The sequence below is a fragment of the Paramisgurnus dabryanus genome, chromosome 21 (assembly GCF_030506205.2).
Source record: "Paramisgurnus dabryanus chromosome 21, PD_genome_1.1, whole genome shotgun sequence".
NCBI lineage: Eukaryota > Metazoa > Chordata > Actinopteri > Cypriniformes > Cobitidae > Paramisgurnus > Paramisgurnus dabryanus.
The window spans coordinates 14867717-14895312 of NC_133357.1; the positions used below are offsets into that span (position 1 = coordinate 14867717).

Consider the following 27596-nt stretch of genomic DNA (forward strand, 5'->3'; position numbering starts at 1 on the left):
GTTTACAGTAAGTTGGAGAAAATGCAGTTTTACCTGTCCTCTGTTGTCGGGATATCAAGGGCATCTTAACAGTCATCTTGTTTGACTGCTATAATTATGTGGTGCTTTCTATTAGGGGGGTTGGGTGACAGTTAGGCTGTATTGCTACAGGCCATGGTAAGGACAATAGATATTCAAATCGACTCAGCATCTATGAGCATATTTATGTCTTCCCTGTGTTGAAATCTATGACCTGTTGTGCTGCTATAACGCAATGCTCTACCACTGAGCAAATTTACATGGGAATCGAACACATGACCTTGGTGTTACTAGCTTACTAGTTACTAACACTTTACTGTTCAAGTTGTAGAAACACACACAGTGTCGTATTTTCGCTGTAGTTGACACAACTAATAAACCTAAACACTTTTTGTAATATTCCATGTTTTGAAATGTCACGTTTTATTGATAGTGGTAATAAAGAAAACCACAAGGTGACACAGAGACTAACACATCTTAGCCTATTTAGGGCACAGCGAGCCTGGGTTCAGTGGTCAATGCTGGTTTCAGTTTTTTTTTTACTTTCAAAAGAAACAAATTCATTCTGTGAAGGAGTATTATTATTAGTTTTTTTGTTGCATATTTTATGCAACTTATTTCTAACGCTTAGCTTTAGAAATAAAAATTCCTTTATTTAGTCACATTAGCGCAGGTATGTCACAGGTCATTGAGCAAGCATTGTTGTGTGATCATGCGGGACCGTTTGAGAAGTATCGGCCAGACATTCTTCAGATTCCCGTGGAATGAGATCCAGAGGAATGACATGTGTCTGAACTATAGAGGATTTGATATTGACCATTGTCAGAGTCTGGATAAGCTTATTTTATATTAACAGATTACTAGCAGTTTGTTGCAAATGTCAGTTTACATCCTGAACATGTTGCTTTTGTGTTAAACGATCAATAGCTAAAGAGCATTCACTTCATATGCTTCTCATTATTTTCAAAGGTCACTTCTAAACGCAAACCACACTTGCTCTTGGCTGAGACCTCACATCTTATCCTCCTTATCTTATTTCCTCCAACGACAAACTAATACTGATTTCTCTCATCCTGTTTTTTTTTCTAAGCAGAATTGTGTTGAAATCACACTGTCAACTTCTCTTAAAGGGATAGTTCACCCAAAAATAATTTTGCATCAACGTGTTGTTCTAAACCTGTATGAATTTATTTTTTCCTATGAACACAAAAAAGTATATTTTTGATAAATGATGATGGTAAGCACACAGCTAATTGTAACCATTGACTTTCATAAACAAATACAATGGAGTTTAATGGGTACAATCAACTGTGTTTTTACCTTCATTTATCAAAATATCTTCTTCATCATTTATCACAATACTTCCATAATATTTGTTTAGATTTTTGGGTGAACTATCCCTTTAAGACAATCATGTTTACTCTAAAAATAACGAAAATAGTGACATAGCAGATATGAAGCTGCAATATTTGTGCCTGATTTACTGTATATGACTGGTGTCATGCAAAAGAATGTAGGTCTTCCCAATAGATGCCATAAACATTAAGCAATTTAATAATGATTTATCAATGTTTTCATCTCTTCCTCATAGCACACACATTATACATTTTTCAGATGAAGGAAAACAGGAAGACAATTCTCAGATTTTAAAAGAAATATGTACCCTAGCTGTCATTGGGCTGGTACCCTTTCAAAAAGTACAGCTTTGCACCTAAAGATTTTATTTAGGCACTCTCAAAGATTCATATTATTACCAAATGTATATTTGTAAGTAAATGATAAATATTAGGACCTTTTTCTAGTGTACCGTGGTCGGAACATTGCATTCCTTGACAGTAAACTCAAAGGGAGACGCCATTTGTTTTGAAAATATGCTCATTTTCCAGCTCCCCTAGAGTTAAACATTTGATTTTACCGTTTTGGAATGCCGTTTTGGTCTGGCGGTACCACTTTTAGCATAGCTTAGCATAATCCATTCAATCAGATTAGACCATTAGCATCGCACAAAAAAATAGTTAAAGAGTTTCAATATTTATCCTATTTAAAACTTGACTCTTTTGTACAGTAGTTACAAATAGAAAATCGCAACTTTTAAATTTCCGGCGGTCTTAGTACACAATGTAACTACAGAAGAGTCAAGTTTTAAATAGGAAAAATATTGCTTTAGCGATGCTAATGGTCTAATCAGATTCAATGGATTGTGCTAAGCTGTGCTAAAAGTGGTACCGCCAGACCAAAACGGCATTTCAAAACGGTAAAATCAAATGTTTAACTCTAGGGGAGCTGGGAAAATGAGCATATTTTCAAAAAAAGTGCAGTGTCCCTTTATGTATGTCATACACTCTAAAAAATGCTGGATTATTTATTTTCAACCCAACGTTTGGTCAAAAAGTTGTAATATAACCTATGCTGGGTTGTTTTAACCCAAATTGCTGTGTTGTTTTAAACCATGGTTGGGTCAAATATTCACATTTTCTGGGTTAATTTTACCCAAAGGCTGGGCTCATTCCTTTTGACCCAATGCTGGTTTGAAAATAACCCAGCACTTTTTACATCGTACAACAACTCAAAAAAACTAACATGTCACATATCTTTGAAAAGCTAAGATTCTTGTGATTTGCATGATGTAAATCGTTTAAGATACACTCAACGCAGCAGATACAATTAGTGTCCTTTTTAGACGTTTTTTAAGCATTTTCAGGAATACTAATGGGTACTGCCCTACACTCTAAAAACAAACAGTGCTAAATAGCACTAAAAGTGGTTCCCTGGCTCGTAATCATAGAGGAACCATTTTAAGTGCCATGTAGCACCTATGCAGCACCTGTGTAGAACCATATTGTGCTATGTAGAACCATATCTGGTGCTATAGTGGTGCTATATTACTCCCGGATGGTTCTTCATAGGTGCTTTATAGGTGCTATATAGCATTAAAAATGGTTCCCCTATGATTACGAGCTTTTAGTGCTATTTAGCACAATTTTTAGAGTGCCTGTGTACCATCCCAGCAAGCAAAAACCTAGACAGTAAATTTATGGCTTACTAAAGCCCCAATATAGTCCGGCTATAAGTAACCAAGCTCTTCCCTAAATAATTTTGAATTTGGTTACATGCCGTTTTTGCCTAAATAACTTGGAGAAGTACTACACACTAAAAACAAACGGTGCTAAAAAGCACTAAAAAGGGTTTATTGGCTCGTAATCATAGGGGAACCATTTTAAGTGCCATATAGCACCTGTGTAGCCACTATTTTGCTATATAGAACCATATCTGGTGGTATAGTGGTGCTATATCACCCCTGGATGGTTCTAGGTGCTTTATAGGTGCTATAAAGCAATAAAAATTGTTTTTTTTTAGTGTACATTACATCATGTAAGCAAAGTCAACAGGTGTTCAAGGTGTTTGCTTTCATTTCTTTTACATGTTCTAAGCGTATACGTATTGCTATTCTTGGGCTATGGTTAGACATCTATTAGACTTTCACTGACAGCTCAAATCTTGCCTTGTTTTAGCCAAAAAATTTTGAACAGTGTTAGAAATATTACAAAGGAAAAACTTCACACTGTATTGACCTACTTTTTATATTTGACCATTCATGGTAATGATAAACCAACATGTGGATCTCCATATATCTAAGAAGTCAGCAGATCATAACAAGACAAGACAAGCTATTGACAACTTCCTAAAATAACACCTGTTGAACCTGGTAATTTCACACATTTGAAGCTTAAGAGCACCTGTGCTTTATTTAAATGTTCACTTAATCCCAGCCAGTAAAATACAAACTTACATGCATATAAAGAGTCTTCCTGAAAATGACAAAACAACAGAGGACGGGACAGAGATGAAGAGAATAGAAATATTATACTCTCTCTGAATATACTCTCCTTCACCCCCCCCCCACCACCGGCACTCCCTCAAGGCCATATTATTGTTCCTGCCTATCAGTGTCATTTCCATAGCGCGTGCTGAAAGAGAGCAGATAAATTGAGGCAGGTGAGTGTGGACGTGAGACACAGAGAAGGAGCAGGCAACAGCCCACCTGCGTTCAGCCTCATTTGTTCTGGCTCCTGAAAGGGGAACACTACATTAACAAGAGGACTGCTGACAGCCCTGAGCTGATAATGCATTTCACTCCTTAGGGAGACAAAGTGATGAGAAGATAAAAGTGGAATCACTAGAAGAGGGATACACATTGCACCGGAGCTTACAGGTAAGAACATGCGTGATACTTAACTTCAGTTGAGGGCAGGTTTGACAGTGCAACTCGAGCGAAGAATAACTTCATGGATTACTTAACAACCGGAGTAGTTAACTGACTATTGTTTGGGTGAGAATTATCTTGTTTAAGAAACCTGGCATAAGATACAGTCGAATACTCTTGAATAGACAATGCTTCAAATTTGAGATTTTAGGATTAAAGATGTTGACGTAATATCAAGTTAAGAATCCAGAAGTTACATAGTGCTCAAATCGAAACTAGTATAAACTTGTAAAGTTTTTGAGCTTTAGCCCAGACCTGTAAGTAGGTTAGTGGAGCAAATGTAAACACCTGCATTACTCTACCTAACAAACCCATGTGTGTCGTAGTGTAGACGTAGTGTAGGCATATACTTAAAGATGTAACTAACTTCTTTTCAAGATATATTTCATTTTTTTTTTAAAAGCACACCACATTGATTGACAGTTAATCTTAATATCAAAGGTACATTGTCCAACCAATGTCTATGGTGCTCTATGTTTTACTATGAGAGCACGGTTCAAGTTCAAGCATCAGGGCCTGTGCACATGGAGAAAAAAACATTCAAACCCTTTGCTTATTTTGCTTGGGAATAACAGAGATGGTTGAGTTAATGAATAGCAAACAACTCGTGCGCTTCTGGTGGTCAAACAGTCCGTTGAGGCGGAGCTTGAGACGGCAGGTGCTTACGGCCCACGGCTCTGATGAGTCTGGGGTTTTACGCAGTGCTGAGAGATTGGCCGCCTGGGCACCTGCCCGTTCTCCAGGAATGCCAAAGTGAGATCAATATAATGGAGAACAAACAGGAGCATTGTGCGGTTTGGAGAACGAAACATACACACACGCACGCGCACATACACACGGGTCAGCCCTGCAGGGGCCATCTGCTCCAGGCCAATGCCGTGCCTGGACCTGTGTGAGCACAAAACCACATAAAAGAGAGGGGACAGCATATAGAATCAGACGCAGATACAATTTAACTAAACATTATGATAATGAAGTTTGCTGTTGATAAAATGCTTAACGTCTCCGAATGCCAGGATCAGTGGAGCGATGACTTGTAGAGAGTGCAGTGAAAGGACTTCTGAAGGACAAGTGCTGCTGACATTAGGAAAAAAAAACAAGGACAACAAAGCCGTCTGTGTCTTACAAACACTGTAAGCATGCGTGTACCATGTGGTCTTGACCTTTATATAATGTAATGGAAAAACATATGATGCAAAACCCTTTAAGGGCGTCTGACGTTTTTTTTTTGTAGTTAAGCTTATTTATATCTTAATGGATTCAGACAACAAACCGGTATTTCTAAATGGCCTGAGGCCGGGATTTAGCGAATTTGAAGCGAAAGGATTTGTTGAACATACATGCCGAGAGCTTTCGGTTAATATCATTATCTAATTTTTAAAGATGGTGGCGTTTAGCGGCTTTTGCATCTTTTTGCTTCTCATATGGTGATATAAGATATTGATCATATTTTTTTCAGTAAGGAAATAAAAAAATTAACTTGACCAAATGACCAATGACTCAAAAGTCAGTTAGAATCGGTTAAACAGGACAGAGAGTCGGACAAAGACATATGTTGACTTGAAAACCTGTCTTGCTCAGACTTGCTTTGTGTACTGTTTCTATGTTTGTACAGTCATGTGCATACAAAGAGCTCTCTCTCAGTGTCCACATACAAATGACCTGGCGTACATGTTTACCGTATATACAAAGATCTATATCAAACTACATATACCATTGTAACATTTTCATTGTGCATAAACCCAAATCTCTTTGTTTTTTCTTTTTCAGTGAATCTCCAATTGAAAAAATACATTCCTGTAAGATGGAGCCAGTCCCCATGGTGTGGCACACCCAGGTGGTCCCAGTGTACGGTGACCCAGAAAGGGCGAGTTCGCAACCCGAGTGCTCCATCTGCTTTAACACCTATGACAATGTCTTCAAAACACCCAAACAGCTGGATTGCACGCACACTTTCTGCCTTGAGTGCATTTCCCGAATCATGGCCACCTCAATGGACCCCCAAAACTCCCAGATCTCCTGTCCTTTCTGCCGCCATCACACCACCATCCCAAAAAAGGGTCCGCCGGCTCTGACCACCAGCCAGGAGGTGCTGTGCCGTCTCCCCGTCCACCAGCAACACGAGGAGCCGGTATGGCTGGATGGAGAGAAGTTGTGCTACCAGCGACCCATGGATAAGCCTGGTGTGCAAGCATTCTGTATTTGCGTCGATATTGGGGCCAATGGACAAAGTGTTGCCGCCTCTCCTCAGACTCAACGGAGAGTTGGGCTCCTGGAGAGGCTGATGGACTGGAAGCGGCTGCTGCTTTTTATTTCCCTTATGGTATTACTCATGGTGATCATTTTGTGGCCCTTACAGTGCATCGTGACGACCGGGACTATGCGTTGTACTCCCCAGCTCCCACGGCCATCCACTACCACCGTCTCCACTACCACCACAACGATCACAATGGCTACAACGAATCAGTAAAATATACATAAAGAAATGCTTTTGGACTTGCATCAGGATTTGCAATGTTTACATAGCTCTTTGCAAAGCCTGTTGGGTGCTAAGGGAGTTAGGGTGCGGTCGCACTACTTTGCGCTCCATTCATTCACTAAGAATGTGGATTAAAAATGACCAAGATTTGCATACTTGCTGTATTAATCCTACTGCAGATGTAAATGGGTTTGTAAAGCCAGACAGTGCATTAAATTTATATTGCATTGCATTACATTACCTTACATTTGAGCATCTGACAAAGCTACATTATAAATTAGAAACATTGCAAATGATGAAAGTCAGAAAGTTAAAAAGAAGAAACTGAACCACGCATTAGGGGGTGCTGTGATCCATGTCACTGCCACATTTGGATTGGTTTAGTACTCACAAGGTACCCAAGTTTGAATGTGATCCACTGCGCTGTCGTTCATCCAATTAATCTGCCATGCACTTAGAGGACTTTGCTGAAAAAGCCGACAAAGAAGTATTTCTGAATGAGGCCGGGATTAAGCTGATTCGGTATTTGATGAACATGCAATACGTGCCGAGAGCATTCGAAGAGGTGGCTTTAGCGGCTTCTGCATCAAAGCAATTTGTAAAGACGTTACTTAAAAACTTTTTTTGACAAGCAAAACGATTTCTACTTTTGTATATTTGTGTACATTACATTTGACCGTATTTTATGAAATGTATTCTTTTTTATAAACAATAAAAGACTGTTGCTTCTAAAAGCATGTGGATGTTGTTTAGGGAAAACTGCTTTTTCCCAGTTTTGACTGGTACTATGTTAATAGCTCAGGCTGAGTGACAAAAGAAGGGAAAAGCAAACAGATTCACGTGGCTGCATTATCTCACTTCCTGCTCTGGGACGGTTACAGGAACACGCCTCAAAGAATAACCGCCTGAAACCTTAAACCTCAACCCCCATGTGACGGGTGCTATGAACCTGCTCACACCCACGTAAGCTGTTCCAAGTGTTTTCTAATGGTTTTATGAGGAAAAATGCAATTAAACGGGTTCATCATTAAACCTTAAACAGTAAAAAGACAAGGACATTTTATTGTATTTAAGGTACTTGTGTAAATAATTTAAGGGGCGAAAAGCAAGGTACAGTAACGGCATTATTATATAAGGAACAAACCTACAGATACCCACTATCTTGAATTTATCATAATAACGGCTTTGGATTCAATGTCCATTCTTGCTTGTATGCAACGGGGTGAAATAAGACAAAAACATTTGTTTAAATTTGCCAGTGTATGCTTTATTATTCAATATCTAATCATGTATCGTCACTTGAGACGCAAGTTATTACATCAGCTGTATTTGCCCGGGCAGAAGGCATTTTAGGCTGAACCAGTGCAAGAAGGAACACAGTCTTTACCACACAAATACCATACAGTCAGCACAACACTATTCAGATCAAACCTATTGAGATAAAAAAAACTCACCAAGAGAGTATTCAAGTAAATGTATAGAGAAGACTTTAAAACGGAAATAGCAAATAGGTTCACAACTGCCAATGCTTTACATAATATTAATAATAACAATAATTGTATGCATTCTAACACATTGTGCTAAATTTGAATATTTCCATCAGTGTATGAACAAACAAGTAAAATTTACAGACCAAAAAAGCAAAAAATACTACACTGATGGCGAAACACAGAGGACGTACTTTATAACATTCTGATTCCTGTTCAATTCAAGTACTTGTCTTCATGTCACTTAAAATTACAAAGCATTCAGTTATACCAGTAGCACAAGACATGAGCATACACTTAAAAATAAAGGTGCTTTACGATGCCACAAAATAATTTTGAGTTTTGTTGTAGTGAAACGTTTCTTTAGATTATAAAAAAAATGGGAAAGAAATGGTTCGTTAAAGAAACTTTGACTGAATGGTTCTCTGAGGAACCAAAAATAGTTATTTTATGGCATCACTGTGTACCTTTATTTTTAACACTTTTCTCTCATACTGTAAGGTGATCAGATTTTACAAGACTTTTTTAAGATGTCAAAATACTCTTCGGTGTCCCCAGAGTACTTATGCGAAGTTGTAGCTCAAAAACTATATACAGCAGGAAAAATAAGTATTTGACAGCATTTTTATTTTTATAGTAAGGGGATTTCTAAGTGGGCTATTGATATAAAATTTCAACCAGATGTAGGCATCAAGCCAAATATTGAATTCATACAAAGAAATCAGAACATTTAAGTATACAAGTTGAGTCATAATAAATAAAGTGAAATGATGCAGGGAATAAGTATTGAACACACTTTATTTAATACTTTGTTGAAAAACCTTTGTTAGTGAATCCCCTGCTGATGTGTCAAATACTTATTTTCCTCGGTGTAGATAATTTATTATAACATGTTAAAATTGCCTCTTTGTAGGTGTGAGCACAAATGTGCCATTTTTGGGTGAGTCCTTTTAAATGCAAATTAGCTGATCTCTTCACTAAAAAGCAGTGTTGGTTGGATAGTCCAGATTAAGGGGCGGTATTATCCCCTTCTGACATCACAAGGGGAGCCAAATTTCAATGACCTATTTTCACATGCTTGCAGAGAATGGTTTATCAATACTAAGTTAATGGGTTGTTCCTTTTTCACATTTTCTAGGTTTATAGAAGCACAGAGGACCCAATTATAGCACTTAAACATGGAAAAAGTCAGATTTTCTTGATATGTCCCCTTTAAATAAAAAGCAGGGACATTTCCTAGTTCAATGGTCAAAATATTGAAATCCTATCTGTTATTAGCTTTTTGAATGCTTTCGTCATGGGTTTGTGGAGGACCAAACACCAAAAAACAGGACTGCCCGCGAAAAACCAAGCCATCTGGTCACCTTACCACACTGCAAGTTAATACTCTTACATGATCGGGTACATAAATCACAGATCAAAATTCATTCAGTCAGTCATTCAAGACCAGCACAATCCTATGTGCTTAAAACAGACCACATGTATGATTAAAAACGATTGTCATATGCAGTGACATTCCTATAAAACCTCCCAAGAGATCTAATAAAAACTAAAACTTCTGTATAAAATCCACATTTTATACAGTACACAGATCCAAGCTCCTCATGTGGCCAACCCTAATGCCACTTTCACAGTCAAACGCTGTTATTAATCAGACACATCGTGCCCTGCTTTATCTAGGCCAACACACATATAGCATGTTATGACATCACCAGCAACGCTAAACTCAACCAACAATAGCAACGCCTGGATTAGAGCCATCTTTGAAATTACTTTTCCCTACACAAATCTATTCTTTAATCTTAGCCGAGGGCCATCTGGCCTTCTCATTTTAGCTAAAGTCTTCACCGAAGCCTGTACACGTCAACGGCTTGGCCGGCATCCTGACGCAACCCCCTTGCAGATGTTTAGTAAAAATCCATTCTTCATTTACATTAACATGCAATTGACGTACTGCAGAGCTCTATGGCTTATCGAATGTTATTAGACCACGCCATTTAGATCAGGCTGTAATACACACATACCCTGTTTATAAGAAATATATGTGGTCACATATTTACGTTTCTGCGATTCGAATAAACACTTGCCAAATAGATCTGCATCTGTGGTTCATAATCACATTCACAAACATCACAACAAAATATCAAAGTTTCTAAAGGGATCATAGTTGGCAAAAAAGTCAAACAAACAAAAAAAAAAAACAAGAAAGCCTAAGCAGAATTGGAGGAACCTGTTGAAGAGCCTGATTGGTGGATAAGCCAGTAGCACTTTTCAAAAGGCTGGAGGAAAGCAAAAGCTTTCACAAACATTATATACAGGATGCTGTAATTGGCACAAACTATATAAACCCCAGTACCGAATTTAAAACACCTACTTAGCATATCCAATATATTGATCAAACATTGACCAAACTCTCAAAGCTCCTCCATGTTCATAACCTCTCATACCCCTGTCAAAAAGCGAGGGGTTCATGAGGTCTGACATACTGTACAGTACAGTTCTCCTCTTCTGACATCACAGCGCTGCCAACATCACTCATCACAGAGCTAATGGCGGTTGCCCGTAAAGATACCGAGAGATAAATCAAAGGTCTTTGGTTAAAGCAGATGACATCCAGCAAAGCAGAGTCTGGAAACAGCCGTACAGAGAACGGAAAGAGCGCAGCTTTATCCAAGTGAAAGTTATATTTTATATAAATATTGAGTAAATGTATTTGATACATATATAAACAAACAATTGTATAGCTTAGTGCAGTTTAGAGGCTTATTCGATTAAAAGGGGGGAAAGCACCCAATTTCAAGTCCTCTTCCTGGGAACAGTTTCGGATGCTTTCAGGCACTTGGTTTAGGAGTGTGAGTATCTCAGTCACAGTCAGGCTGAGAGGGATGTAAGAAATAAGGAGAGAAAAACTGTAGAGTTCTCGACTCAGCCTCCAGATGAGCAGCTTCGGGATAAGAGCCGACGGTCTATTCAGAGCCGTGGTTCAGAGTCGCACCAAGGACAGGTGCTTCTATACGGGCACCTCTTCTTGAACCTGATGAAGAGATGAAAAAGGCTTTGTTTTTTTTGTTTTCTTACTGTACTCTATTCAGATTCTGTACTGTTATTCAGTTCAGGGTTATGTAGTTGCTATAGTAATGATGTAGGCGTCAGCAAGGTGCCAAGTGAATTTTATCTCTGCAGCAAGAAATAAAAGACAGAAAAAAAGTCCATGATGAAATCGTATGTGCCACATATTTTACACATCTACATTTTTCCACTTATAATAGTGTGTATTGTGCATCAAGTGGAGGAAATGATGATGAACGCTCATTCTGACAGTTTAAACCGTCTGAATTATCAAGGAATCTCAATTCCAAACCACACAAAAGTTGAAAGTCCATCGTCTTTGATGTGCTATGTAATTTTCGAGGCAATTCATCCACAGCCGCTATTCAAGAGGATTATGCTACTGTATGTAATGTAAAGGCTGATCAAAGGCTGCAACAAAGACACAATTCCTCCCCGTCTACTTGTTCTCTACCTCTGCAAGCCTGCTGTTGGTGCATGCGGAAAACTGGGTGATTCTCACGAAATACAGACTTAAAAGGTGTCCAGCATCAGATTTTTTTTAACAAGCCATTGAAGCCATTTTTTTGCACATATACGATTAAGAACTTACTATAACCATTATTTTTAGAGTATTTAAAACATATTTCCTATATAATAATTTACATTTTTTAGATTATCATTATACAAAATGATCATTACCGCAACATGATATTATATTAAATATATGCATTTACAAACTCATGTTTCGGTAATGAGAACTAAAAAGTTGTCTAGGTACTATGACAAACAAAATTTCAAATTTTATCTGGAGAGAAAAAATATGAACTGCTTACCTGGTAGCCATCTTAAGTGTCACAGTCAATTATGTCCCTTCCAACTATTTTTTTTTTTTAAATGTTAGTTCCTTGAGGTCTTAAACAATGTAAATTGTTGTGGAGGATGAGAAAATTGGTCTTGGACACATTTATTATTGTCTTCTTTACATTTACCAATGAACACCAAATACCACATGTTTCTTTACTGTAAATGTTTATAGTATAACATGAACTGAAGCATTTAATTTTTTAGATTTTTTAATTATACATTTTTCCATGTCAAAGAACCCAAATCCGGCATGGACACATTGCGGTTATGAAAATTTTCCCCTTAAATGTGAAAAAAAAATTGGTTTGTATGATGTCATTTGAAATCATGTGCAAAATAGTACATGAAGAGATGTTTGTAACGGTATGTTTCTTATTTTGATACTCTTACTTTGCATTTCCCTTTTTATCAAAATTTCATGACAATCTAATTTGTCTAATTTCGTGAGAATCACCCAAGCATGTTTGTGTTTGAATGTAATGGTGAAATAAAACATACTTCCATAGATTCTGAATCAGCGGCACATGTGGCTTATCTCCTGGTGTTAGCGCTGGCAGAGCCCTTTGGGTTTTTGATGTTTAAGTTCTCATACACACTAGAGTCATCGTTCATTCTGAAAAAGAATCGAAAAGCAGATTCAGTTCTCAAGTATGAACATAAAGTAAGTTAACCCCAACTTATAAAGTTGCCATAACACAGCTAAACCAGCTTGCTACACCATCTAAACTCACCAGTTTATACTTGAGCAACAGATTTACAGCCTTTAAAGTAAAAATAAACCTAAGAAACAACACTGTTGTGTGAGTTTTTATATAAAGAATGACTCATGACAGCGTCAGAACCCATTGACGGAAAATGATTCACTTAACAACAAATAAATTCAGAATTGAGGAAGTGTGGGAGCCAGTACCGTCTACACAAGGTAACTGATTTAATGATTAACTGTTTTCCAGTAACAACAGCAGTGGGCCATATATTCAAAGCCTGTATACGTGTGTGTTTGTGTGCGAGGAAATTGGCACTTACACAGATGAAGAGCGAGATGAGCTCATGTTTGGCTTCGCTCTGGCATTTGTCATCTGTGGATACCTGATATTTGAATATTCTCTCTCTTTTGTTTTATTTCTCTGCAAGGTAAAAAACAAGGAATAAAAAAATGACAGATTATTATCTGTAAGAGACGCACAGTTTTAACCTTGCAATGAAAATTCATAAGGATAAAAAACCATCGCAATAATAGTCTATAAAAAACTCATTAGCTATGTTTACATGCACAACCTTTTGTCAAATCTGACTCAATTTAATCTGATTGAAGGTTATGACAATACAGTTTACATGCACCCTTAAATTAAATTAAAATGTATGATTAAAATGTTCGTTTACATGAACATTTAATAGAATCCGAACCAAATGTCTGCGCAAGCGCACAGCCAGGGTTGCCAGATTCACGTATCCATCCCAATGGACATTCAAAACTATCCCAAAAGCATCCCAATGACTATTCACAGCCCAAATACCAATAACTTATCAACAAAATCCTTTCATCTTTAACACGCAGCAAAAAAAAAAACACTGGTTAAAACCCAAATCTGAACTTGAAAAAAAGTAGAGGACTTGGCAACGCCGAGTTCACGCTTTATCTCTGGATAAAAGTCAAAGCTGAGTTGGAGAAAGTTTTCAGATAAAGGTAATAAAAACAAAATTTTCTAAAGGCACAACGCTATTTCATTGCTTTATGTAGCCTGATTTTATGAAAGTACACATGAACCCTGCAGAATGTACAGCGCGTGACCCCATTACTTTAATAATGTGTATTGCCATTGCGTGTTTCTGCGACGAGAATCATGTGATACGTTTAGACGGTTTCATGGGACGCACGTGCGGTGACTTGATACGCGACTGGTCCGAACTTTGCTTCCGGTTTCAGTTTTTTTAATGGTCTGACTAGTTGCTAAACTGAAATCTTGAACAAATACCTTGTAGAAAATAAATGTTTATTTTGCTTGTTGTATAAATAAACTACATTTAAAGGTTCTCTAAGCGAATTCACGCGTTTTAGACCATAAAAAATGTTTTGTTACATACAGCAAACATCTCCTCACTATCTGCTTGCTTCCTGTCTGCTGATCAAACTGTAAAAAATCGCGATCTCTGTAGACAGCCCAGCCTCCACAAACTGCAATAATAACAAACTGGCCAAACCTACACCAGAAACCATAACAAAGTATTCTAACCAATAAACGCCAAGAAGGATTTGGGGGTTGGGTTTGGGCGCGTTCATGAAAGCACGGAAGGGAGGAGGAGGGGGAGGAGTTAACTACGCTCAGTTTGTTTGAAAACACATTTCAAAAATCAACACACGATTCGCTTATAACGCCTTTAAAGTACTTTGTTGTTATTTATTCTTAGCGGAATTTACCGCAAGTTACGTGTTGACCACGAAAGCCACTTGTTTATGTTGTTACTGCTGAAACCGAACTTGATTTTTGCATCCGATAATGCTACGATTCACGTGTTTACATGCGGTCTTATCTCCTGATGATCGGATCACAGATCGGACTACAACACCCCCTTCAATAGAATCGAAATTTGCATCTGATCGACTTCAATCGTTTTGATAAAGGTGTTTACATAAAAGCTTTTCAATACGATTGAGCCATCAATACGATTACAAACAAATTATTTAGCTGCATGCAAACGTAGCTATTGTAGCTTAAACTACATTATAGTTTTGTATGAAGAACAAACAGAATTTTTGAATCAAATTCAGGAACAACTAGTCTAGTATGTTTTGCGAACCAGATAAACTGGTTCATTGAAAAGAATCAGCTTACAGGAATGATTCGTTTTTTTCAGTTTAACAGATGTAACCACTATAACCTGTCTTTGTATAGAAAATTCTCCTTTTGTGCATGTGAGAATATGACCGTTTTCATTGTGTTTGAAATTTGAAACACAGAATCACATGAATGCACTTACATCAATGAACACCATATGTTAATGAACCATATGCAATTAAACTACACAAGTACCTGCTCTTCTTCAAGTCTCTTCTGAGCAGTATCGATGTACTGCTGCACAGCCATGTAGATAAACTTGTACTGGGCTTCAGTCTGAACCATACCAGATCTCTGCTGGCGTACTCTCTGAATGGTCTTTGGGATGTCAATGTCACAATCCAATCCTTCAGACAGATGGGAAGATGAAGTGACTACAGCAGACAAACCATCTGGAGGCGCTTGCATCATTAAATAAATAAAAAATCCTGTCTAAAAGCATCAAGCAGTTACCTTGCCTGTTTATGATGTTGATAAGGATGTCAATCACAATAATCGTGCCTGTTCTTCCAATCCCTGCACTGGAACGACAGTCACAAATACAGTTTAGGATTACAAATGACTCGAGTTTGTCAAGTTAAGCAACTGTGAAACAGTACAGTATGTTGCAGTTGTACAATACAACTACAATACAACTGTTAATATAGTCAAGGATGGACATTGTGTAGGGATGTAGGCTGAATAAGAAGATGCTTTAACTCACTAGCCAGTTCATTGGAAATCAACACAAATGAGCAAATAAGAGGATCTTATGGATTGATGTCAGGTTTACCTGCAGTGAACCACTATAGGTCCACTCTCTGGAATGGCGCTCTGGGTTCTGTTTACTTGCTCTAGGAAGCTCAGGACCCCTCCGGGTTCATTGGGAACGCCGTGATCAGGCCAGCTCAAGTACTGATAATGCCAGATACACCTGGGAGGCTCCCTCTAAAATTACAGATGAAAAATGACATGTTATTAGGCTAAGAGTAATTTAAAGGAAAACACCACCATTTTTTTAAAATTTAACTATGTTCTTTCCTCAACTTGTGTAACAGAATTAATACATACTTTTTTTCAATGCGTGCACGTTTAAAATCTTTGTAAAGCGCTTCATTTAGCCTCATTCATTCCTATGGCTCCAAACAGGGATGAATTTAGAAGCCACCAAACACTTCCATGTTTTTCCTATTTAAAGCGTAACTAAACCCCTGGTCAGAGGCTGACTCCACCCACTGGCAATATTTGAAAAATGCAAGAAAAGTGGGCAGATCCCTACGAAGATAGAGGGGACGAACTAAGCTTGTACCAAGTGTGTGGTAAGATCGTAACAAGGGCGTGGTGATCTTGAACCTGCTTACATCACGAGTCATTTTTTGGACCCAACATCCAATGGGAAAATTCAACTGCAGTAGCCACCGTTCAACCTGAAGAGGGCAGCACTCAGACGTTTTTACACCATATATTGCAGTATTGAAACACTTTATATCCAAATGTCAAAAAAATTACTAAAATCAATAAACAGCACTAATAAAACATAATCCTTACAGATCATTAACTAAAAAAAGTTGGTTTGGGGTTTAGTTACTCTTTAAAGACTGTTACATGAGTAGTTACACGAGTAAGTATGGTGGCACAAAACAAAACTTTTGTTTGGAGCCATAGGAATGAATGGGGCTAGGATAAATGCTAACACATTTAAGCGCTGTATAAAGATTAAAAGTGAACGCATTGAAAAAAGATAGGTATGTATTAATTCATCTAAGTTGAGGTAAGAACATAGTAAAATATTGAAAAACAGTGGTGTTTTCCTTTAAAACTGTATCAAAAAAATTGAAAATAATAAATTAGGACCTATAGAAAAGTCATGTTTGCCCTCAATCACTGCTGCCCCATGATGCTCTTACCCTATCTAGACGTGTGACCTCCAGTTCTCGTCGTATGTAGTCCTGAGCTGTGTGTTCCTCAATGTTCTTTACACTCAACTTCCCAAACTCCCTCGTTGAATTTAAATCCGGCCAATACCGGACGCACTTATTCTGTGGACAGATGTGAATTTAGTTTTGGCTAAATGCACCGGCATTCGAACAAATGTTAATGTGAACACCGGTGGAGAACCGCAGAGCTGCAGCTAATACATCTTAATGTCAAATTACATCCATAAAGTGTGGGGAAAGTTTTATTATTGAATTATAGCGCATTAGCATCGAGCCCTGTGTTAGAATTTCCTGTACGCTGTAATGCGGAGAAATAAAGCAATTGTTTTTTTTGCGACTGATGCGTACGCATACATCATCCACATCCGATTGCCAAACCTTATTCTTAAATTCATACATGTATGATGTCATAATTTTTGTTTAACATAAAATACAACATGCATTGCAATTAAATATTGTTAGCTTTGTTTCTATAACATTTTCTATTTCAGCAATGATCATTGCTCTCCTCCTGTGTGTGATGTAAACTTCTAAAACAACAACAACAACTCCACAAATAAAACCTCCAGGGCTGAACCTCACCCGTCCTCTCTCCATCTCCTTGGTTGTCATGACGATAACATGAGTGTTTTCCTGGTACACCATTTTCCAGAAGTCTAAAACTGTGTTCTGAAGGCAACCCTGTGTGGCAATAAACACTTTACCTTCATCCGTATGACGGCCTTCTTCAGGCGTGCTCTAAACCACAGACATCAACAAACAGATCAGCATTTTAAAGAACATACAATATTGAATAAATTGATCACAGGACTAAACTTATTTGTGACATTATGAATAATGGGAGAGGCTTACTCGTATGTAATTAGCATTGATGTAATCAGAGCCAGGAACGTCAGGATCCACCTCCTTGATTTGTACTCTTGTGGTGTCAACTGCAACAGGAGAAAATGTTAAATAAAGCAAGACCCTATGAGAACGCTTCGACCCACTTGGTCTGACAATAAGATCACAAAACACCACAAAAACTACTAACATGGTAAAATGTTCTTGTATCTGTTCTTGTTCTTATTTTCTGGTCTCTGTCCTTCTTTCCTGGGATAAAGGAGTTTACATTCCTGCTGCTGTAAAACCTACAAAATCAAAAAGGGGACAGGATGGGATCAAACAGGTGAATGTCACATAACAGAATTCATACTTTGCTGTGTAATGAGATGTTAGGTGAGCACCCCCTGCAGGAATATCTCATTTAACTTATCCAAACAGGAAGTGCAGAGTAAGAGAGGTCAGTGAGCAGAGTCTTTATCTAAACAACTCTACTATCAACAGTTCAAAGAGATTTAATGAGTGTATTACAGGAAAGTACACAACTTTCTATTCTGGAATCTGGACCAAATCATAATTTCCCATGATGACGAAAATATGAGTAGACCAATGAGAATATAGACTGAATTACCTCAAATTCTTCCCAGAAGCCTTGCTTGGGTTTCTCTGAATTGTCGGCAACTTTATTTAATTCTCGCACCCTGTTTTCAATGTTAGCTGCATTTATCCTTGTGGCATTGAATGGCTTTAACATTTGAAAAGAAAAATCAGAAAAGAAGAAAATACAGTGTATTAAATGTATTGAAATACCTGAATAAAATATAACCAAAAACATATTTTAAATGGTAAAGGACATATGTGATACATGTCCCTATGATAAAGAAACAGGACACTGATCTTTGCTACATTAGTTGAAATATTAAATCATTCAAATTTGCCGTATAATAGAGCCCCGCAGGGATGATGTATTTTTGTAGGGCAAACCTGGAGGGTCTGGCGGTACCACTTTTAGCATAGCTTAGCACAATCAATTGAATCTGATAAGTGCATTAGCATCGGGCTAAAAAAATAACCAAATAGAGTTTTAATATATTTCCTATTTAAAACTTGTCTTTTCTGTAATTACATTTTGTACTATGACTGACAGAAAATTAAAAGTTGCGATTTTCTAGGCAGATATGTCTAGAAACTATACTCTCATTCTGGTGTAATAATCAAGGACTTTGCTGCCGTAACATGGCATAGTCCCCTGCTATTGAAAGTTACCAGGGGGGCTATTTTCAGGCACTATTTTCAGTAACTACAGAAGAGTGAATTTTTAGCGTGATGCTAATGGTCTAATCAGATTCAATGGATTATGCTAAGCTATGCTAAAAGTGGTTCCACCAGACCCGGAGATCGGATGAATGGATTCCAAAACTGTAAAAATCAATTGTTTAACTCTACGGGAGCTGGAAAATTAGCATATTTTCAAAAAAAGTGCAGTCTCCCTTTTAATGTCATGTAAAAAAGGGTTTCATGCTGTACAGTTTGTTAAAAATGACTCATATGTGTTTTGTTTAATCTTTCAGTTAGTTTACTCAATTATTCCTTACCTGTTTAAGGTGCACAACAATTCCGCTCTTCTCCACCATGGGGTTTTTCTTGTAATGCTCCACTAAATCTGCTAAAGTGTCAAACCTTTCACCGCCTCCTACATCATATTTCCCATCCTGGCAAAAGAGATAAGACAAAAAGATTCCATTGACAAACTCATTTTGAATTTCCTAAGGAAACGTTCAAGCCTGTAAATAAACTATACCTGAAAGCGAATCATAACATGTGTAACTTTAGTCTTGCGGTCCACATTTTCATGCTTTTCTTCATTAGTGAGGACGGAAAGCACAAAGTCTCCTGGTTTACTCTGACTCTCTCTCACCAGGAAGCTGCCAGACTTGCCTTTTTCCAGGAGGAGCTTTTCAGCATCTTTTCCCGACAAATGTCCGTGATACCACCTGAAAACAATAACCAGAAACAGACATTTCGTTTAAAAAATCATGCACATAAAGTAAAACACAAACAAATTTCAGACGTACACATGATGTTTTTACCTGCAAGGTATAAAACTCAAAATATGTGAGTAACAATACCTGCCCCCACACAAAAACCCCAAAACAATTTAGACTTTTTGTTTTTGACTTGCGATGCAAATATCAAACTTTCACTATAGTAGCTATACGTTTGTGGTTGGAAAATTAACAGGGGTGCACGTATAGCCTATGTAGATATAAATGGGTTTGAGCTGTTATGATATGAGGATATGCGTAGGAGGTGCTCGCTCGTGCGCTGTCTGTTTTCATATAATGGAAAAACCGCAAAAACCAACCATCTACAGTCTTTGAATGTAAATATAATGCTTTTCACCTGCTATGTTTTATATGTATTTATACGCATACATAAATATTTTACCTTCACTTTGTGACTGAGGATGTTTAACAGTACACAGAAAGCAAAACACCAAGTCTAAACTTATTTAGGGGTTGGAAGTTAAAAAGTAAACTTTTTAAAATGAGACACATAAACATCAGACATAAACAGTACCACAGATGGAAACAAACTGTTAGTCATTAAAATAAAGATAAGCATAGCCTAGTTCAGTTAAACAACAAAAGCACCTGGCTGGTGGAGAATTAACTTCTTAGGTTTGACCACCAGGGGGCAGGTTTCCTTTAACCATGCTAAAGCCAATGTCAAGCTAGTCAAAGCAAGCTGGATGGATGAGTCTCGTTCGTACCTCTCAGATGTGGGGTCCTTGCAGTTTAGAGGGTATTTGAGCTCGATAACGTCTCCGTTTCTCTCCCGAAGGGAATCTTGTTGTTCGGTGTAGTACTGCACCAGCTCAGCCAGTGTGGCAAATTTCTCCCCACCGTACAGGTCATAATAGTCCCCCGAGTTCTGGATTTTAATGTGGGTGACCTCATCGTTCCTCCTGTCCAGAACAAACAGATGGGACACAACAGGGAAAATGGGCGGGGGGGGACAAGGATGGAAAATACAGATAACAGTTACCAGCAGGAATAAAATCAGACACTTTATATTTTAAGTACCCAGATAGCATGCAAACCATTGAAAAAATGTTAAAAACAGTTGATTTGTCAATGTAAACTTAATTGAATCAATATCAGGTTTGCACCCTCCATTAATATTGAAAAAATATTGAGATTTCAACAAATCACCATTATTGTGATCAGTGTTTGCTTTAGTTGGGTCCTTGACTCCTTTTTCCACTAAGTTAAATCTTTCTTTTCTTTTTTTAGTGTTTGTTTGTGTTTATGTAGAAACACATCTGCATTGGAAAAGAAAGATGTGTTTCAAAGTTAAGTTGAACTTGAAACTGATTGCTTTTTGTGAAGAATTCAAGATTATATAAAATTAAGCTGCTTTACATGATTATGTTGATCCATTTTTGACATTTATAATTGTTTTGGTTTGTAAATACACTGTGACAAGACAAACAGAAAAATTGCTGACACATTCAGACATCATTACTCATCCTACAAATCTCGATAATGGTGACAATCATCAAACAAATTCATATAAAACAATCAACTGCAATGCATGCTGGGAGTTATAAATTAGTTTAGTACTACGATGATACCCAGCATGCATTGCAGCATGAAGCTTTCTTTTGTTAATCGTCACCATTGATGAGATTCATAGACCGATTCATGATATCAGAGATAGATTCAGTAGTTTAACTTTTTTAATGTTTTTATGTAATCCTCAAAATAACAGACCTGACACAGTTTCCAACTAGTACTGTAAAATCATAAGATGTTTTTGCATAACTTTAACAGTATTTCCTTAATATAATTTAGGTATATCTACAAGAATTAAATTACTTGATAACATAAAGATCTTTGTTAAAACACTGCTTCAGCAGCCAAAGAAAACTTACCATTAAAACACAAGAGTAAAGGGCCCAACTAAAGCAAACACTGATCACGATAATGGTGATTTGTTGAAATTTCAATATTTTTTCAATATTAATGGAGGGTGCAAACGTGATATTGATTCAATGGTATTAACATTGACAAATCAACGATTTTTAACATTGTTTCAATGGTTGCATGCTATCTGGGTAATGTTCAATTTATGAGATTTAGATTTTATGGAGGTGTGAAATCCTAGCTAGTCGTAGTCCCTATAAAGTAATTATTCTAGTAACTAGTGTTACTTAAACACGTTAAGGGGTAAATATACTGTAGAAAGATTAAGCTTTTCCGTGTTATTTTTTATTGGAACTTATGATAAATTTAATGTGGTTTGGTGTAGATGATGGTGCTTAAGGTTTACTGTTGGGGTTATGGGTAAGACAAAAAGTTAGCACAAAAAGAAAAACTGATATACCGAACAAAACCAGAACAAATTTACATAGCAGAAATAATCCATCTAAAGATCTATTTATGTTATGTTACAAAATGCTGAAACTGCATTTGAATTCAGGCGGTGTTTTAAAGGTCAACATTTAAGACATTCATATCTGCTTAGGCAAGCAAATGTACCCATAGTGTTTTGGATTGAAGGTTACCGTCATAAAAATTAAATAAATTAAGCGCAGTCAGTTTTTTGGAGCAACATGCAGTACCTAAGGGAACATTATTCTCTGCAGATTTCAAGTTTATTCTTGGCAAAAGTCGAAACAGCACTGCGTCTTTAAATGCCAGCGTATGGAAAATGCAGAAAGGCACACCTGCATAGATAAAATCAGTTGGGCTCCGGCACAAAACCACAACCTCACGCTTTGTGAGCAGATCATAACTACTGCAATTCAGCTAAAACACACGCTCACGCAAATGACTGCACAAACAAACATAAAAACCGTGAAACGGATAAAACGGCAGCATTGTAGCAAATAAAAGACCTTCTTTCTATCCCCTCTGCTTTTCTGTGTGCATCTACTGCTCTATCCATCACCGGCCTGGCTCGTGAAATTGCTCTCTCCTCTGTGTAATTGCATTATGGAGGTAACAGAAGAGCAAGAACAGCATGGCATCATGGTCTCAGTAGTGAATGGCTAATAGCTGCTGACTGCTGCAGATGAGCGGTCCGGTGCTACTGGTCTGGGAGGGTCTCTAATGCAATCCAAATATACACAGACCATTAGCTATCTAGCTATCTAAATAAAGGCATATTTGTAATGACTGTAGACTAATCCTAAACGCTATCGCTAAAACATTTTTTATAATAAAGAAGTAGGTTTAAAGGGATAGACACCCAAAAATGAATATTTGGTCTTTACTCACTCTCATTTCGTTACAAACCTGTATAAATTTCTTTGTTCTGACGAACACAAAGGAAGAAATTTTGAAGAATGTTGTAACCAGACCGATCAGAGCCACCATTGACTTCCATAGTATTTTTTTCCTACTATGGAAGTTAATGGGACCTCTGATCGGTTTGGTCAACATTTCTCAAAACATCTTCATTCGTTATTATTAGAACAACATGACTGTGGATTCACACCAGACGCGTTTGAGGCGGCAAATTCACGTCTACTGCGCGTAGTTGGACGCTTGAACATTTTGAATGTACTCGCTTTATTCATGCGTGAAAGCCGCGCAGGAAATTCTAGTCAGAGAGACATTCACGCGGTAATTCGCATCATTGGAGGGGCTTCTGCGACTCTGCTCGCTTCCTGTAATCACGTCACTACTAGAGCAAGCTCCTGATTGGTTAATGCGGCACGTTTTCCACGGCAACGCCCAATTCGCGTCATTCACGTGAACTAGATGTGTAAATGAGGTGGAATCGAGTCTACTGCGCCGCGTTAAATACCTCTTTTGTGCCGCGAGACCTCCTAATGCGTGTCAATACGTCTTTACAGTGACTTAACATTGAAATCACTCGCGCTTGACGCCTCAACCGCGGCTGGTGTGAACGGAGCAGGAGAGTGAGTAAATGATTAAATAGTTTTCATTTTTGTGTGAGATATCCCTTTAATCAGATTTGTTTAAGTTATGGACTTTATTCATTATAGTGACTTTCTAGTAACCATATCCATAAACTTCATCTATATTTTTACATTAAAACATTGTAAAAAGACAAGTTTTCCTATATTGTGTGACCCTTATGTAGGTCAAGCCAGAAACTGTCACACAGCCATGCACACGTACACACCATATGTGTGCCTGCTATCTCAAACTTTCTTATTTACATATTCAGCTTGATGAATATCACATAAGCAAATGCAGAAGCAACAAGAATGCCTTACTTTGGTATAGAGCACATCTATTTGCCAACATTCTTCTTGTATTCTGCTACTGTAGGTCGATTGGTTATCTTATAACACAGTGATCTCACTCCGGCCAATTCGTTTCACAGAAACATTCATGTAGGTGTGATTCACGCATTTGCAAAGAGATTTCATTTGTTGAAAGTCACAGCAAAGAGTCACTGAACTTTTGCTACTGATTCAAGGACGCCTGCTGACTAAATTTATCTTCAAGCATTGATTTTCCTGCTAAAGCCGTCCTCCGCAGAAACCCAGTGAGAAACACAATACTGCTATTGAGCTCCTCTGTACTAGAAGTCCATGTATAAAGCTGCAGGCTGTAACTGTTAGCTTTCTGTTGTCTCTGGAGCAACGGATGCTCCCGAATGAATGACCATCTGCATCAAGAAACGATTGTTTCTATGGTGATTCACACATTTTAAACTGCAAAGCTGTGTGGTAGAAACCCAAGGCTGATTTCAGCAGTGGTTGATTTAGCTGTAGCCAAACTATATTGTATTTATTTCTTTAAAGGAATAGTCTACTCATTTTCAATATTAAAATATGTTATTACCTTAATTAAGAAGAGTTGATACATCCCTCTATCATCTTAGTGTGTGCACGTAAGCGCTGGGGCACGCTGCGACACTTCGATAGCATTTAGCTTAGCCCCATTCATTCAATGGTACCACTCAGAGATAAAGTTAGAAGTGACCAAACACATCAACATTTTTCCTATTTAAGAAGAGTAGTTATACGAGCAAGTTTGGTGGTACAAAATAAAACGTAACACTTTTCGTAGCGGATTTAAAAGAGGAACTATATTGTATGGCGGAACAGCACTTTTGGGAGTACTTCAACTCGCCTGAAAAATCCGCTCCCCTTCTCCCTCTCATAATGGGAGAGGGAGAGTGTTACTGCGCCGAGTCGAAGTACTCCCAAAAGTGCTGTTCCGACATACAATATAGTTCCTCTTTTAAATCCGCTTAGAAAAGTGCTACGTTTTATTTTGTACCACCAAACTTGCTCGTATAACTACTCGTCTTAAAGAGGAAAAACGTTGATGTGTTTGGTCACTTCTAACTTTATCTCTGTTTGGTATCATTGAATGAATGGGGCTAAGCTAAATGCTATCGAAGTGTCGCAGCGCGCCCCAGCGCTTACGTGCACGCACTAAGATGATAGAGGGATGTATCAACTCTTCTTAGTTAAGGTAATAACATATTTTAATATTGAAAATGAGTAGACTATTCCTTTAACACGTTTATAAGGGGCAGTGACAAAAATGGTTTGGCAAGATGAGAAATTTAAAAATCTTAAAAAAAAAACTTGTTTTAAAAGCATGCATCAGGTTTATTTCAATGCACATAGTGTATTTATGTTGATTTTATGCAATAAAAAAATGACATTTGCACCATTTTTATGAAAGTTAAGACTGAATGGACCTGAAAATGTCAAATGGTGTAACCGCCAATTGGGCCAAAGAATGAGAAATATTTAATATTTTATCCACCTTAATGGCATATAAGTATAATCATAAAAAATTAGTTTAAATTATCATTTGATTAGTTATTTCTAAATGTACATTTTAATATTCGTCCTGACATATGCTGAAAACAGCTCTGTTTTCTAAACAATCTTTGACAAACGATGTAAAAATGTAGTAAAAAATCATATTACACAAAACTAGATGATTATATATATTTTTTTATGAATATATTTATATTTTCATTTAAAAAGATACTAGTTACACCAATTGACACAAACTGGTTACACCACATTGACATTTTTGCAATTATCCCCCAAATATTCTTTCAAAATGAAATAAAACGAAATGAAAGAAATTTTAGACTTGGTCCTTAACAAAGAGAATGTAATCCGCAAATTTATTTTGAAATTTTAACCCTTTTACATTTAATTGAACCATACAGACACAAAATAATTAACGTCACGTCATTGACCCATAATCTAATGTTGTTGTATTTTCTTACCGGTGATCTAATTGTGTTGAATAGCACTGTTTAATCCAGTTTATATCAATAAAATTGTAAAGATCCATAAATAGACTGTAAAACAAGATTTGTTGGTTCATCTTAAATTTATTAATCAGTTTAAAAATATAGTTAAATCCAAAAAGTTGTGTAAAAATCATTGTGTCAACTAAAATTTTAAATAGCCAACCAAGTAACTTACTTTTTAAGTTGAACCAACTTTTTTACAGTGTGTTATTGGAACAAGTAGTTAACCTACTGTAAATAAAAATGGTGGCATTATTTAATGACCCATGGTCTTGTAACCTGTTACACATCTTTAAAATCACGCAGCTCTTCCCAGCAAGCATTTTTGTGTTTAAAAGATGTCTAATAGCAGTCCAAACATAGCACATATGTATAGGCTAAAACAAGCGTTGATGTTTACTTTGCCTGGAATATCATAAATCTCGCAACTAAGGTGTTTTGGCAAAAACTACATCCAAATTCAAGGTTATTTTAGCTAAAAAGTGGGTTACGTAGTCGGACAACATCAGGTTTATAGTTAATCTAGACCAATGGTCTCCAACATGGTGCCTGTGAGTTGCCCGCTAAAGCACATATTAATAGCCTGCATATTAATATTTATTTATTGCATATTTTTTATATTAGCTTAGCTTCTTTTATGTATATTAACATTTTAAACAAAGATTAAACATATCAACAGTTAAATTAAAATCAAGTTGAACAAAAAAGTTTTGAGTAGACTATATCAAAAAAGTAACCCTCCAGATTGTTTTATCCATTGGTAGCCCTTGCTCACAAAAGGTTGGAGACCCCTGATCTATAGATGGTGAAATTGCGGCTATTGCTTGCTGGGTTCAAAGTCCAAAAAGTACATAAAAACCCAAAAACTAAAGTACTCTGTACTTCTAAAGGCAGATTTGTAATATTTTGCCACTTGACAGCCACTGTTTAATAAAACTTTTGTGTCAAGAACACAACAATAAAAATAGATACAGGTTCAAAACAATATGAGGGTGACTAAATATCAGAAGGTTACTGTATGTGGTACAGTGGGAAAAATCCAATACAAGGTTAGCACAGGGTTAATATTTACTAAATTCCCACAAAAATTCTCTTTACCGAGCTTGAGATTGATAGGTATACACATAAGAGCCAGAGTGAAAGTTTAACTCAAAGTAATGTGTCCAACTGTGTTCTGTGACTATGAAAACAGGTCCAGGGGTCACTTCCTGTAGCCTGCTCCTGATAGCCATAACACACAGACAGGAAACATCTCCTGACACATTTCACCTGGCCCTGACACATCTTACGTTACACTGCAGCTCAACGCGCCATTCCTCTGACTCGGCTCGCAGCGTTTGCAACTTAACGTTTAACAATAGAACAGATGCTGAGGAATAGACTCCACCCAGGAAAAGTGCTGAGAGACAGATAAGAGAAACAGAGGCATTATGTGATGGAGTCCATGGGTGTCCATCTGGCCAGATGACTACTCCTTTAATCTAATAATGAATTTTAAGAGGAGTTTTCCTCTCATCTGGATACATAGTGAGACATTTTTGTGAAAGCAAATGATGCAGTCAATGCAGTAGGCCAGTTGAATGCTTC

General features: G+C 37.3%; 2 protein-coding genes across 4 annotated transcripts in view; one reads left to right on the plus strand and one right to left on the minus strand.

Moving 5' to 3' along the window:
- Positions 1-3976: 3976 nt before the first annotated feature.
- rnf223 (ring finger protein 223) lies at positions 3977-7530 on the plus strand. Its single transcript, XM_065286675.2, has 2 exons — positions 3977-4231; positions 6053-7530. The coding sequence occupies exon 2, from the start codon at positions 6087-6089 to the stop codon at positions 6750-6752; it is 666 nt and encodes a 221-aa protein (XP_065142747.1). The 5' UTR covers positions 3977-4231; positions 6053-6086; the 3' UTR covers positions 6753-7530.
- Positions 7531-8008: 478 nt separating this feature from the next.
- The window catches only part of ptpn11b (protein tyrosine phosphatase non-receptor type 11b), a 32884-nt gene continuing 13296 nt past the window's right edge, over positions 8009-27596 (minus strand). For 2 of the 3 annotated variants that reach the window (XM_065285832.2, XM_065285834.2), the window contains exons 3-16: positions 20512-20706; positions 19540-19732; positions 19334-19450; positions 18370-18483; positions 17950-18046; positions 17769-17848; positions 17499-17654; positions 16887-17018; positions 15773-15927; positions 15454-15521; positions 15196-15347; positions 13190-13290; positions 12662-12776; positions 8009-11282 (exon numbers count right to left, since the gene is read on the minus strand). In XM_065285832.2, coding sequence (XP_065141904.2) covers positions 12695-12776; positions 13190-13290; positions 15196-15347; positions 15454-15521; positions 15773-15927; positions 16887-17018; positions 17499-17654; positions 17769-17848; positions 17950-18046; positions 18370-18483; positions 19334-19450; positions 19540-19732; positions 20512-20706 — 1642 coding nt within the window. In that variant the 3' untranslated portion in view covers positions 8009-11282; positions 12662-12694. The other variant, XM_065285833.2, reaches the window with a different exon arrangement.

What these genes read in the sequence shown, in the direction of transcription:
- rnf223 (XM_065286675.2), top strand. Translation starts at nt 6,087, where the DNA reads ATGGAGCCAGTCCCCATGGTGTGGCACACCCAGGTGGTCCCAGTGTAC.